At 39.0% G+C, this 14248-nt stretch overlaps 1 protein-coding gene and 1 long non-coding RNA gene across 13 annotated transcripts in view; one reads left to right on the top strand and one right to left on the bottom strand.

The window, feature by feature from the left end:
- The window catches only part of Erc1 (ELKS/RAB6-interacting/CAST family member 1), a 337373-nt gene that overhangs the window by 259392 nt on the left and 63733 nt on the right, over positions 1-14248 (bottom strand). For 4 of the 8 annotated variants that reach the window (XM_059258485.1, XM_059258482.1, XM_059258488.1 and 1 more), the window contains exons 4-6: positions 6114-6188; positions 1632-1787; positions 171-254 (exon numbers count right to left, since the gene is read on the bottom strand). In XM_059258485.1, the coding sequence (XP_059114468.1) occupies positions 171-254; positions 1632-1787; positions 6114-6188 (315 nt within the window). The remainder of the gene's footprint in view (positions 1-170; positions 255-1631; positions 1788-6113; positions 6189-14248) is intronic. The other 4 variants (XM_059258486.1, XM_059258483.1, XM_059258490.1 and 1 more) reach the window with 1 other exon arrangement.
- Positions 1-14248, top strand: part of LOC131907351 (uncharacterized) — a 48069-nt gene that overhangs the window by 10543 nt on the left and 23278 nt on the right. For 2 of the 5 annotated variants that reach the window (XR_009378380.1, XR_009378381.1), the window contains exon 3: positions 2800-2853. This is a non-coding gene — a long non-coding RNA (uncharacterized LOC131907351). Of the gene's footprint in view, positions 1-2799; positions 2896-13163; positions 13434-14248 lie in introns of those variants that run through there. The other 3 variants (XR_009378378.1, XR_009378379.1, XR_009378377.1) reach the window with 3 other exon arrangements.

The raw sequence follows: 14248 nt of genomic DNA on the forward strand, positions 1-14248 counted from the left end.
AACTGTGAACAAAGGTCAGTGAAAAGAGCAGAGCAGGCTGGTTAGTGCTAAGAATGGGCAGGGCTGCCATCCAGCTAGAGAATGAAAGTGTAAGCCACCCAGAAGCCAGAGCCAGCAGGGTCCCACTGTGGGATCACTGCACACAGAGAGGTAAATCTTACTGCAAAGACCTCAGACTGAAGACCAGCCGCTCTCTTTTTCAGCTCCTCCCCTTGAGCCTCTTTCGAACTTAGTTCCTCCTTCAGTTGCTCTACCTGTCACGACATTGTTATTGTTTTTCACTCATGTGCCAACTTAGGTCTTCAAGTTATCTGACTTTGAGCCACAGTGACCTCTGAAATAACAATAACTTACATAAAATAATTGAATCTGTTCCCCTTATTCAATTTTCAAAGGCATATACTGTATTTCAAACTTTTTCAAGTGAATTAGAGTGTGCTGAACAACAAAAAGGAAATATAATATAGATTATAATACAGTAAATTTTGTCCTAAAATCATGGAGAAAATCCAAGCTAACAAAAAGTTGAGCACATCAATTTTTTAGCTTTAAAATTAACATGTAATTAGCATGAATAATCAATAACAGACTCTTTAGTAATAGAGGGAAACTCTCTAGCTATTTGCCAGATACAGACACAGCAAAAAGACTGGACAGGGTAGAAAGTCACACCTGTGCCACTCCTTGACAGTCAAATATGGGGAATGCTTCAGTTTTCAGTTGCAAGAAACTGAAGAATATAGCTGCTATATACATTTGGGAAATGCAGTGAGTAATACTTTTCTAGCTAAAATTTCATTGTTAAAATTATTTACTTGTATATTTGTTTGTTTTGAAACAGGGCCTCACTATGTAGCCCTGGATAGCCTGGAACTCACTATGTAGACCAGGCTGGCCTCCAAGTTACAGCAGTCTGAATGCATCTGTCTACCAAATGCCAGGACTGCAGGCATGTGTCACCATGTCCAATTTTTTACAATTATGATTTTTAATTAAACCACAATAAAACTGATAACCACAATAAACTAAATTCTTCAATTTTATTGAAGTAGTTTATAGACTCAAACTAAATGACTTTGGATCTGAAGAAAGAATCCTGTGACTGATTTTAAACCACACTGACAGGCCTCAGTACTGACCACCCTACTGTACATACACCTGAGAGCACACAGGCAAGAACAAACCTGGTAGCAAATGAACTCCCCTAATGGAGAGAGCAGAAGCCTTTCCTTCTCAGCGCTTGTTTAAAGGGGAAACATTGAACTTGTTTTGGAAAAAACACTTCTCAGGGATTCGACTTACAATACTTCCCAAGAAGAGGTGGAGAATGAGCTGTCTCATACAGTAAGAGAAATGCAACTGGACCAAGTCCCAACAAATCATTTCAACGTATTTACAGAAATAAAAAGTTAAACTATAACATGATCTTAGTCACATCAAACAATTCTTATTTAAATAAAAGCCTGCAATAACTAAATGATACCAGTAATTCTGGGAAGTTTCTATGTGGGAGTGGGAAGACCACTCCTCTAAAGTCTAATAAAACATAAAGTAGATCTTCACCATCACTAACACAGAAAAGAACACATCAACTTTTCAAGCTTCTAGGAACTGAAGCATCTGCTCCATACCTTATTTTTCATGAACTTAGAGTGGCTCCTGTACACCTCCATCTGTTTCATCTCCTCCTCCCGTTCTTCAGTACTCAAAGCCCCATTTGATTTCAGCATCTGAATTTCCTCTTCCAGGTCTCGCAGTCCACGCTCCATGGAAGAAATTTTTGAATCCTAGGAACAATGGAAGAGTTAAAGTGTTAAAATATTTACCAAGATTAAAAGCAGCTGAATAACTGAGTCTCTCTCAAAATACTGAATTTAGTAACAACAGCTATGCAGAAAACCTGCTGCTACAGCATGTGGGACAAGGAAAACACACCCTCACAACATGATTACACCTCTTTCTTCCTCCAGTTACAGACCCTTTCAACTCAAGCAGACAAAATCAACCAAAGAGTAGAAATAATAAAAAATGGTGAAAGATTCTTTGCACCTTATGACCAGCAAATGTCTAGTGGGGGGAAAACTGTAATATTAACAGTAAAACCTTTCCTATTCTAATATTTCACTACTTTATTTAGTGACCTCTGGGGGGTATGTTTCTGCCACTAAATAAGAGAAAAGAATACAAGTTTGTTTGAAAGTACTTTACAATAAAATTCATAATTATATATAATAATTATCTAGCATTCCAATTGAAGAAGAATTTCAGAGTGAATAGTTATATATTAACAGTTACTTTTTATACATTAGAAGGCTTATTCTCTGAACTTATGGCATACATCTGAAGTATCTACAGATGTTTTAAAAATCACTAATTCCACAGCACATTTCTAAAGTCCTTAGTATTTAGAACAAGGCAAGAGGATTACTTGAGACCAGGAGTTCAGGGATAGCTAGGCAACATGGTAAGACAACCCCCATCTCAAAAATGTTAAATAATAAATCACTGTTCTTGTAAACCATTACCATAAATATCACCTTCTAGTTCTACAGGTTTCTATACGCAATTTCTTGATTTGTTTGTGGCAACATATAACTTATCTCAACATATGCTATATGTCATCAATTATAGCAAAATGGCTGCATGAAAATAATTTTATATCTGTAATTGAACATGCTTATTTGCCTAAGAAATAGAAGCTTTAAAAATTTAAGTGTAACTTCATTTGACTTAGAGCTTTAGAGAGAACATTTTGAGATGGAATTCTGAAACTGACTTCCTTTTTACTTTATATCAAAGATGTCTGGATTGGCTGTTTTGGCTATCATAATTCCTCGAGCAGAAAGAGAGAACGTAAGGATCTGTCATGAGACAACTTCAACCAGCAATTTTCAGGTTTGGGGAGCTAAGGAGGAAGGGGTCCTCTTGCCTTGCTCATAGCCTACACTTTAATTGTACTATCGAAATTCACTTTTAAGACTAACATAAAATTTTCTGCAAGTATCAGGGCATGGTCTCTTTAAAATGACTAAAACACCAGACATGTACAAATAGCTAAGAGTCAAATGTAAGTTCTGCCACGCCCACATCTAGGAACAACAAGAGGAATGAACAGATAGGAAAAGGGAGTGTATCTTTAGCAAAGCTTTCCTCTGAAAAAGACAACAGTGTCCCAGAGTAACAGCCCTAGCTCTGCATATCCACAGCAGACCACCTGAACAGCTTTTACACGGCCCTCACCCAAAGCCTTACTTCTCCATTCATGACAGTAACATGGGACAAAATCAACTCACTACCAAACATACAGCACAAAAACTTCTTTCGCCGGGCGGTGGTGGCGCACACCTTTAATCCCAGCACTCGGGAGGCAGAGCCAGGCGGATCTCTGTGAGTTCGAGGCCAGCCTGGGCTACCAAGTGAGTCCCAGGAAAGGTGCAAAGCTACACAGAGAAACCCTGTCTCGAAAAACCAAAAAAAAAAAAAAAAAAAAAAAACTTCTTTCTAGAGAAAACCATTACTGTAGCTATGAAAACCTCAAGGCAAATATGGACTGCCCAGGAAAGGATCTACCCATTTATTCTTTGGAATCAGGTTAGACAACTAGTCCTTGTTACTACAACTAGTTCTAGCATAAACTTCAGTGGTACCAAGCCTGGAATTATGTGAGGATAGCTCTCCCAATCAAGTTTTGCAATTCTCTGTGAAATAAGCAGATAATTAAGTTCCTTTTCTTTCACTTTCCCACTCTACTTCCCAAACCTTGACTCCCCTATCACTGTCAGCAAACTCCTAATGGGCATTCTGAGATTTACTCCTTGAAAAATTCCCCACATCTCCAATCCCAAAGGTTGTCTCATTTCCCCAACCAAAGTAGGCTTTCCTGAAGGCTCTAATTACCCTGAAGATGGCAAGTTCAAAACCAGTCTGGGACACAAGGAGAGGAAAGGAGGACCATGTGTGATATTAATTTCAAGCATCAACTGGTTACAACCAAGAATCACCTAGGGAGACACTCAATGAGGAATTATCTAGATCAGATTGGTCTACGCAGGAACTGCTTTGATTGCATTAATTGAGGTGGGATGGGAGACTCACCCTGAATGTGGGTGGCACCAATTCATGGACTGACCATGAACTGTACAAGATAGAAGAAAGCTAGATAAGAGCAAGCCAGCAGACAGCAATAGGGTGTTTGTTTCTCTCTGCTCTTGGCTATAGATACAATGTGACCAGCTGTCTCAAGTTCCTACCTCTGACTCCCCTGTAGTGGTGAGCTATAACATGGAACTATAAGATAAATTGTCACAACAACAAAGGAAACCAGACCATGTGTCTAATAAAAATATTAGCAACACCACCTAACGTCACCTTTTAGCTATGTGCAAGGTCCTGTCCAAAGCATTTACAGGTTTTAACTACTGAACCTCAAATTAACCACTGAATGAGATTCTTATCACCACTAACAGATTTTTTTTAAATCTGAGAGAGCTATAGAGAGGTTAGGAACTTGCATCTTGTCACATATCTGATAAAATGTAGCTAGATTTTTAAATCAAAAGAGTGTATCTCAGAAAGCAAACTCTTGTGACTCCTGGAGATTCCTAACTAATGACTAGTTTAAAGCAGTTTTTCAAAATACTATCTTTCCAATTCCAGGGTCCTCTAGACATAGAGTCTGCAGAGCTAAAGCTATTTTCGAAGTAATCTTACAGTTATCACTGGATCTTTCCGATGTGTTGACAGTTGCACTGATAAAGGAAACAATGGACAAAGGTACACAAGTCCAGGACAGTGGCACTAAATTATAGTAGTCATGACATTCTGTAGGGAGATAAACTAGCAATGAAGAAAAGGATAAATAACTAAAATTTTAAAAGAATGCCCTTGATTAAGCAGTTAAAATGCACTACTTTTAATATACCTCAACCATCAAATATATGAGAAAGTAGGAATTAAGCATGGAGCACTTATGCAGCATGCTGAAGAACAATGGTTGTCCCTAGCAACAGCACTTGCAGGGTGCTTTAAGGTGAAAGCTGAGCTGGGTACTTCCTTCCTAGAGCACAACTCTTACTGAAAACATGACAGGCAAACTGATTACTAAGGCTTAGGTTTTGGCAAATTTTGTTCTTAAAAATGAAGGAAGTACACCAGGCGGTGGTGGAGCACACCTTAATCCCAGCACTTGGGAGGCAGAGGCAGGAGGATCTCTCTGAGTTCAAGGCCACCCTGGTCTACAAAGTAAGTTCCAGGACAGCCAGGGCTACACAAAGAAACACTGTCTCAAAAAAACAAAACAAAACAAAAACAAAAGTTGGCCTATCAACTTTAAGAGAATTATGGAATCCTAACGTTAAGAAGTTCTGTGTGTATGTATATGTGTGTGTGTGTGTATGTGTGTGCATGTGAGCAAGCATATTCATGTGGGTGACATGTGTATGCATGTATAGACCAAAAGACAAACTCCATGTTGTTCCTCAAGCACTCTCCACCCTGTTTTATAGGACAAACAAAGTGTCTCACTGGCCTGGAGCTCACCAAGTAGGAGAGGCTAGCCAGCCGGCAAGCCTCAGGGAGCTCCCTGCTCCTAACTCTCCAGTGCTGAAGTTATAAGCATGTGCCAACAAGCTCAACTTTTCTACATAAGTTCTAGGGATCCAGCTCAGGTGCCCAGTAAACCTTTTACTGATAGCTATCTCTGGAGGCCAAGAAGTTTTATTTTCCATAATTCCTCTTTTCATTGGCATATGTTAATTACATAAAATAACCAGTTTTATTGTGCCATTTTTGTACAAGTATGAACATAATTTGATCATGTTTACCTCATTACTTCTCTTATCACCCTCTCTCCTGACTAGTTTTCCTTCTTCTGCCTAATAATCCCCTCTCTGCTTTAAGAAGTTTGACATTTGATTTAAAAAAATACTAGACAACTCCTTTTGGTCTCGTTTGAATTCTGTCCAACAACTGAAAGGAAACTGAAAATCCTGTTAAGGAGCTCCTGAAGTCTTACAGAGTACTATTGTTACCCTAACTCTCTACACATGCAGGAAGGGGTCTAACCATTTAAGAGGGAAAAGTGACTCAAGAGTCTTCATGAGATTCTCACTTACCTTCATCTCAATGACAGTTTGCAAGGCTTTTGTTTTGGCAGAATCAGGGGCATTCTCAAATCTCCGATGCATCTCCTAAACAGAGGCAGAAGAGAGTCAGTGGCTGTCTTCCTATGCTCAGGCGTTTTTTGGTCTAACTTTGTAGCTCTGGCTGGCCTGAGGCTCACGGTGTATATCTGGCTGTCCTTGAACTCAGTGATCTACCAGATCCTCTGTCTCTCCCATTAAAGGCATGTGTCACCACACCTAGCTACCCTCATGCTTTTTGAAGTGGGAGATGTTAAAATAACTAGGCCAACTTTTGTGGTAAGTAGACCTTTTGTCACAGATTCTTACCTGTGGATCGGGGAATCCAGACTGCATTCTGACTAAATTCAACATACACCCGAGAGGACCCTTGGTTCTGAACAGCTAGTTATTTAATTAGTCAGAGTAATACCAACCACAGCAGTAGAAACTGCCACACATTACTAGATTGACATATCAATAAGACATGAAATCAAAACTGCAAATGATCTAAAAGGGGGAACCAGAAAACACAACTCCCACCTTTTTTGTTTATTTGGTTTCTTGAGACAGGGTTTCTCTGTGTAGCTCTGGCTGTCCTGGAACTCACTCTGTAGCCCAGGCTGGCCTCAAACTCACAGAGATCCACCTGCCTCTGCCTCCCAAGTGCTAGGATTAAAGGCGTGCGCCACCACTGCCCGGCTGAAAAGATCCCTTTTTAAAAGGAAGAAACAAAGGCCATCACAACTACCCTGCAATGCACAGAGTTATGAAGTTATCTCTGTTAGATGCAGCACCAACCGCCAGCATACCAAGTGCCTAATTACTTATGATGAACACCTCCAGTGGGACTCCGGGGAGGAAGAAAAAGTCCGTTGGATAAGTTTCCAAGGAGTTCAAAATCAGAAAATGTCTTAAGACGGCTTTCTTTTTTAATCCAAAGTTTAATGAGTTTAAGACAGGAAAGAAGGAGGTCAGCCATGGTGGCACATGCCTTTAGTTCCAGCACTCTAAAAGAGACTGGGTACTATAAAAAGACTGAACTTTTAATGTATTTGAATTCTTAAGGATGTGGAATCTTTTAACTTTAATGTTTTATATTGTGATATCTTTATTAATGTGTGATCTTGGGATGAACAAGAAATGAAAGGTTGTGACTTAACAGTAATGTGTACGTTTGTGTGTCAAGCTGAGAAGGGGTCAGTTATACAGGCTAGTTTTATGCCTACTTGACATAAGCTAGGGTCAATGGAAAGAAAAGAGCCTCAATTGAGAAAACAACTCCATTAGATTAGGCTGCAGGGAAGCCTGGAGGGCAGTGGTTCTCAACCTTCCTAATGCCATGACCCTTTAATACAGTCCCAAATATTATGGTGACCCCCAACCATAAAATTATTTTGTTGCTACTTCATAACTGTACTTTTGCTACTGTTATGAATCATAATTTAAATATCTTATATGCAGGATATCTGATATGTGACCCCTATGAAAGGATCATAAACCTCCGAAAAGGAGTTGGAATCTACATGTTGAGAACCACTAATATAGAGCATTTTCTTAAGTGATGGATGAGGCCACCCTCAGCTCCTAGTCCTGGGCCTATTAGAAAGCAAGCTGAACAAGCCATGAAGGGAAACAGAGGCAGGCAGATCTCTATGAGTTTGACACCAGCCTAGTTTTAAATAAATAAATAAATTGATAGATAGGAAGGAAGGATGTTAATAGTCTTTGAGGATCACTTGGAAGTTATAGACAATCTCTGACAATTCTCTTGTCAGATCTGTGTCTATCTCTGAATTACTCCCTAATAATGAAACCTGGGACACCCCTAGCTAAGAGAACAGAGTGCAATACTCCATATGAACAATGGTTAAGAATATTGAAAATGACTATGATTTAATATTTTGGTTGTATCTTTCATCTAACTTACTCACTGTTGCCTGACCAGGAAACTCACTGATTAACTTTTCTTAAAATGCCCTTTTGAAATGTTTTTTCACACTACATTCAAGTTTTTTTTAGAGCATTTCTGATTTCAGTTTTAGATTAGAAATGCTCAACTGCTGAAGTCTATGAAAATATTCCAAACTCCAAAAAACCCCACAACCTGAAAAAACTCTGGCTCAAAGCATTCAAGAGAAGGCAGATTCAATCTTTATTAATATACAATACTTTTTCTGCTATAACTCTTACTAACTGTAGCTTTAAGTATCCAAGTAGATAATCACACTTACATAGGTAACAAACATTTCAAAAGTGTGGTGGTTTGAATGAAAATGGCCCCCAAGGCTCATAGGGAGTGAGACTGTTAGGAGATGTGGCCTTGTTGGAGGAAGTGTGTCACTGGGGGGTGGGCTTTAGTCCCAGCACTCTGGAGGCAGAGGCCAGCGGGTCTACAGAGCTAGCTCCAGGACAGCCAGGACTGTACAGAGAAACCCTGTCTCGCAAAAACAAAAAGACATTCGAAAATCCAAACACTTTCCTGCATTTTAAATACTACCACCTAATACAAGCCATGCAAAAATCCACACCTTTCATTAACAACTTCCTACATTTTGCCCCCTTACTCAACAAAGCTCCTTTAAAAACCAAGTTGATCAGAGGGGCAGTGGTGGCACAGGCCTTTAATCCCTTTAATCAGGCGGCAGATGCAGGCAGATCTCTGAGTTTAAAGCCAGCCAGCCTGGTCTACAGAGTGAGTTGCAGGATAGGCAGAGCTACACAGAAAGACCCTGTCTCAAAAAAACAAACAAACAAAAGCCAAGTTGAGCACTCAAAACCATGTTGTCTTAGTTAGGTTTCTATTGCTGTGAAAAGATATCATGACCATGGCAACTCTTGTGAGGAAAACATTTAATTGAGAGGGCTCCCTTACAATTTCAGAGGCTCAGTCCATTATCATCATGGTGGGGGGCATGGAGGCATTCAGGCAGATGTAGTGCTGAAGAAATAGCTGAGAGTCCTACATCTTGTAGGCAACAAGAAGTTTACTGACTCACTGGGCAGAATCCTGAGCACAGGAAACCTCAATACTCACCTCCACAGTGACATACTTCCTCTAACGAGGCCATGCCCACTCCACAAAAGCCACATTTCCTAATACCGTCACTCCCTATGAGATTATGGGAGCCAATCACATTCAAACTACCACACCTGTCAAGGCTCCCCATATGACGTTTTCTTGAGAGACTATAAAACCTCATGTCGTCACTATACTTCCATCATACTGGACACCTAGTTGTTCCCCAAATATGCTGAGCTGTTGAACTCTCTCCCATCTCCCATGGCAGATGAACACTTTACCTCCATCTGTTCATAGCTCAAATGTCTCTTAAATATTCTAGGTGTATTAGCTGTGATATTATGTTTAAACAAGAAAATGTCCAAGTGATTGACAGATACACACTAAAGACAATAGAGGTAAAATTATCATGCCAGGATATTGTTTTAAATTCTTTGGTGAAGAAAAGAATAAATGAATGCCTGTCTCCTGAAATAGGCTTATTTTCCTGCTTTGTGTGTCTAGTAATTTATTATGGGGTGGGCATAATGGGTACGTCATTATGGAGTATCCAAGTCTGGTGTCTTCCGTAATGAAACACTCTCGATTGTCATCTCCTTTTTAAAAATTATTTAATTATTTTGTGCATGTGTGTGCATTCCATCACACATATACAGAAATTACAAACAGAGTGGAATTACTATTCTAGCCAATAAGCTAAGAAGTAGCTGAATTACACATGGAAGATTAAATCTATAATTAAAATTTTTAAAGTGTCTTGAAAAAACAGAGCTGGAGATACAGCTCAAGTGGTAGAGTGCTTGACTAGTATGCACAAAGCCATGAATAGTCCTCAGGTGATGTTGGATTCCTAGAATTGCATAAAGTAGAGGAAGTGGGAAGGTTAGAAGTTCAAGTCCCCCCAGCACTCAGGAGACAGAGGCAGGAGGATCTCTGTGAGTTCGAGGCCAGCCTGGTCTACAGAGCGAGATCCAGGAAAGGCACCAAAACTACACAGAGAAAGAAACCCTGTCTCGAAAAAACGAAAAAAAAAAAAAAAAAAAAAAAAAGAAGTTCAAGTCCAGTCTCTAATATATAATGAATTCAATACAAAATGGACTATAGAAAACCATCTCCAAAAAAATTAATTAAAATTTTTTAAAAAGGATGAAACAAAGCTATGATATTTATTGGCATTAAAGATATTAATCTAAAATACATAAATGTAATAATGTTATAATAGTAGGAATAGAGATGTGGTAAAATTTAGTAAAAAGCAAATGAGTGATCATAAAAGCCCAGATCAGGGTTGTTCTGAGAGGAAAAAGGGGCTCTGATGGTGAGCTCTGGATGACTTTTAAAGTTCCCTGTCTGCACCTGGGTGGTGGTGAGAAGGGAGTATACTTCATAATTCTTTAAGCTACAGAACTGTATTAAGCTGTTGATACTATTATTTTGAGGTGCTAGGGTCAGCCTCAGGGACTTGCATATTACGGTAAGCAATGGCTCTTCTACCGAGCTACATTCCCAGCCCTGATTCACAGCACTTTCATATTATGTCTTCAACTTTTATAATCTATTGAATTCATCTGTTTTCTTTATTCCATCCCAGCACTTAAATACATTGTTCAGTCCAGATTAATCTCCCACCTGCATTAAAACAAACACACTACCAATAGCTTGTTCACAATGAATCTATTCCCCACACTGTACATAAGTTGCTCATTGAGACTTCTAATGATGTTTGCTCAACAAGTGTAAGATGTTTTGATTATATAAACAAAAATAAAATGAACTACACTAACTATAAAGAATTTTCATATACTAATAAAAGGCTAAACTCTATACTTATATTTGTTATTTAGTGCTTCTATCCTTGAAAGTATTGAAGTTGAATTTCTTTGAAATGCTTCACAATTTAGGTGTTCAACTAATTTTATGAAATCTCTTCCCCATTACCTAATTTCAAAATGCTTGATTTTGTGGTAAACTATTATAATTTTATTTTTAAACCTTAGCACATAGGTAAAGAAAAAGAAAACTATTTGAATTTTAAAGATCCTTCTACATATATAATAAGAGATGGCTAGAATGTACTCTAGTTCACTCACAAACATAAAGCTTTCCCATTGAGCTATCTGAAAGCTATCAGTAAATTTCTAACCATGGGCCTTTGCGTTAAAGCTCATTGTGAACACATTTTGCATTCAGTGGGTTGACAAACTCCCCTTTCCTACTGAGCATATCAAGACTCTGGCTAGTGCCCTGTAAATAATGGAAGAAACTCTGAACATAGAAATAAACTACTATTCAAATAAGTATAAGAAGAATGCACTATTTGCTCACTTTGTTTCATCCCTATTGGCTGAAATTTTTCATTTAAAAACAAATACAATTGGGCACTGGGGAGACAGTTCAGTTAGTACAGTGCTTTCCATGAGAGCATAAGGATCCAAGCGGAATCCTCAAATCATGTGATTCTAGCCAGCTCAGTAAGTCCAGGTCAGCGAGAGGCTGTCTCAAAAGACAAAGACACTGGGCATGGTGGCACATGCCTTTAATCTCAGCAATTGGGAAGCAGAGACAGGTGGATCTCTGTGAATTTGAGGCCAGCCTGGTCTACAGAGAGAGTTCTAGGACAGCCAGGACTATACAGAAAAACCCTGTCTCCAAAAATTTAAAAAAGAAGAAAAAAAAAGCTCCTGAGGAACAACACCTGAGGCTGACCTTTGGGCATACACAAACACACCAAGACACACTCACACACTCACACACACCCTGAACTTGGGCACAGTGGTGTACACCTGTAATTCCAGCAGTCAGGAAGCTGAGACAAGAGTAAGCAGAATTTGACTGGACTACACAGAGAAACAAGACAGGGCATGACAAAAATCAGGAGTCAGGGCAGGAAAGGAAAGAGAAAGACAGGGAAAGGAGGAGGAACGGGAAAGAGGAAAGGGGGAGAAAGATGGGAGTAAGAGGGGCAGGGGAAAGAGGGGAGGAAAAGAAATGGAAGGGGAAAGGAAAAGGAAAAAAATGGGGGTGGGGGGGGCGGACACAAAGCGGAGGGGAGGGAAATGGGCAAAGAGGAAGGAAAGGGCCACGGGAAAGGAAAAGAGGACCAGGGGAGAAAGGAAAGGAATAGGAAAAGGAAAAAAAAGGAAAGGGAGGGGAGGGGAAGAATAGGGTGGGAAGACTGAAAAGAAAAATAAATGAATTATGGGTAAAAGCTGAGCATGGTGGCTTACACTTTTCATTTCAGCACTCAAGAGGCAAAGGCAGGAGAATCACTGTGAATTCAAAACCTGCCTGTCTACACAGTGAGACTGTATATATATATATTAATATATACAGTAATATATATATATATATATATTTGTTGTTTTGTTTTGTTTTTCGAGACAGGATTTCTCTGTGTAGCTTTGCACCTTTCCTGGATCTCACTCTGTAGCCCAGGTGGCCTCAAACTCACAGAGATCCACCTGGCTCTGCCTCCTGAGTGCTGGGATTAAAGGCATGCACTAGCACCTGGCTTTTTTTTTAATTTTTAATATAAATGGATAATTTATATATAAATACATATGGGTAGAATTATGTATTTATAAATATTTAGAATTATTAGAATTTCCTAATAACATTGCATAGTTTCTAGTGTAAATAAGAAATATGTTATCTCCTCTAATTTACCAAAGAATGGATAACCTGAAGTTTGAAAACAAGTTAGGAACAATTTATGCTCCTTTTCTTCAGTAGATTCCTTCATTTTAAAAGGAAACAGGCTAGAGATTTAGCTCAATGGTACAGCACTTGCCTGGCATGCATTAGACCCTAGGTTCAATCTCTGTAACCATAAAATAATGATAATTATAATAATAATGTGTATTAATTCAATAGTACAGCCCTTGGCTTAGCATGTGCAAGGCCATATTTCCAATCCCCAATGCCATAAAAATAGGCTGATTTTTATCAACATGACTGAAAGAAGAATTGATGACAGAAAGTAGCACTTAAAAGTCTGACGTTTCTCTTTTTTCAAATTTCAGTTTCAACCCTCACTGCTCTTAGGTCAAATCCTACATACAGGCTCTAGATGACTGTACTGTATTCTCAGAAGAGATGGAGATGAAGGCAAACGACTTTGAAAGGCTCCTCACGACTTGCTTGGTGCCTTCTCTCATCCAGTGATGAACAGCATGGGTTCATAGCCCTTTGCCATCGCTAGCAGCTGCATTATATACTAAGACAGCCTATCTTCTTGACAAAATGGAAATGAAAGGAAAATGATACAATAAAAACAAGAATGAGGAGCTAGAGAGATGGGCTCAGTGGTTAAAAGCACTGGTTGCTCTTCCAGAAGACCCGGGTTCAATTCCCAGCACCCACATGGCAGCTCACAACTGTCTGTAACTCCAGTTCCAGGGGATCTGACACCCTCACACAGACATATAGGTAGGCAAAATGCCAATGTACATAAAGTAAAAATAAATAAATTTTTCCAAAAACAAACAAGAGGAAATACCTAAATAAACAAGGTATGTAACTGTTCTCATTTTCCAAAATCAGAACAAAAGATCAAACATACTAATATTGGGATTATTTTTCATTCTAACTCCTATTCACTATCTGTTGTTGCTTCTTTTATCTTCCTCTATGAGACAAGATCTCATGCAGACCAGGATAGCCTAGAACTCCCTATGTAGACACAACCGACCTTTGGATTCCTGATCCTCCTGCCTCCACCTTCCCATGGTTTATGCAGTGCTGAGATTAAATCAACTAAGATACATCCCTAGTCCAATGTCTGTTTCTTTCTCTATACATCTCTATTGCTTTTTTAGTCTTGTAATTTCCAACTGCCAAGAAAGCTCACAGGTACTTCTCAAATACGCTAGCCAAAATTCTGAATTCACAGCCTAGAATCTATACAAATATTATCACTTTTAACCTCAAACATTTTTATAAACCCTAACAGGTGAAAATCTGTACTAACAAGATTTGGATTAAAACATTATAGAAAACAAAACAAACAAACAAACAAACAAAAAACCAAGCCAAACAGAATGTTTAACTCATTACAAGAACATGTAGCCTGGTATGACTGAACACAACTGTAATCCCTACACTGGGG

The sequence above is a fragment of the Peromyscus eremicus genome, chromosome 3 (genome assembly GCF_949786415.1).
Source record: "Peromyscus eremicus chromosome 3, PerEre_H2_v1, whole genome shotgun sequence".
In the NCBI taxonomy this organism is placed as follows: domain Eukaryota; kingdom Metazoa; phylum Chordata; class Mammalia; order Rodentia; family Cricetidae; genus Peromyscus; species Peromyscus eremicus.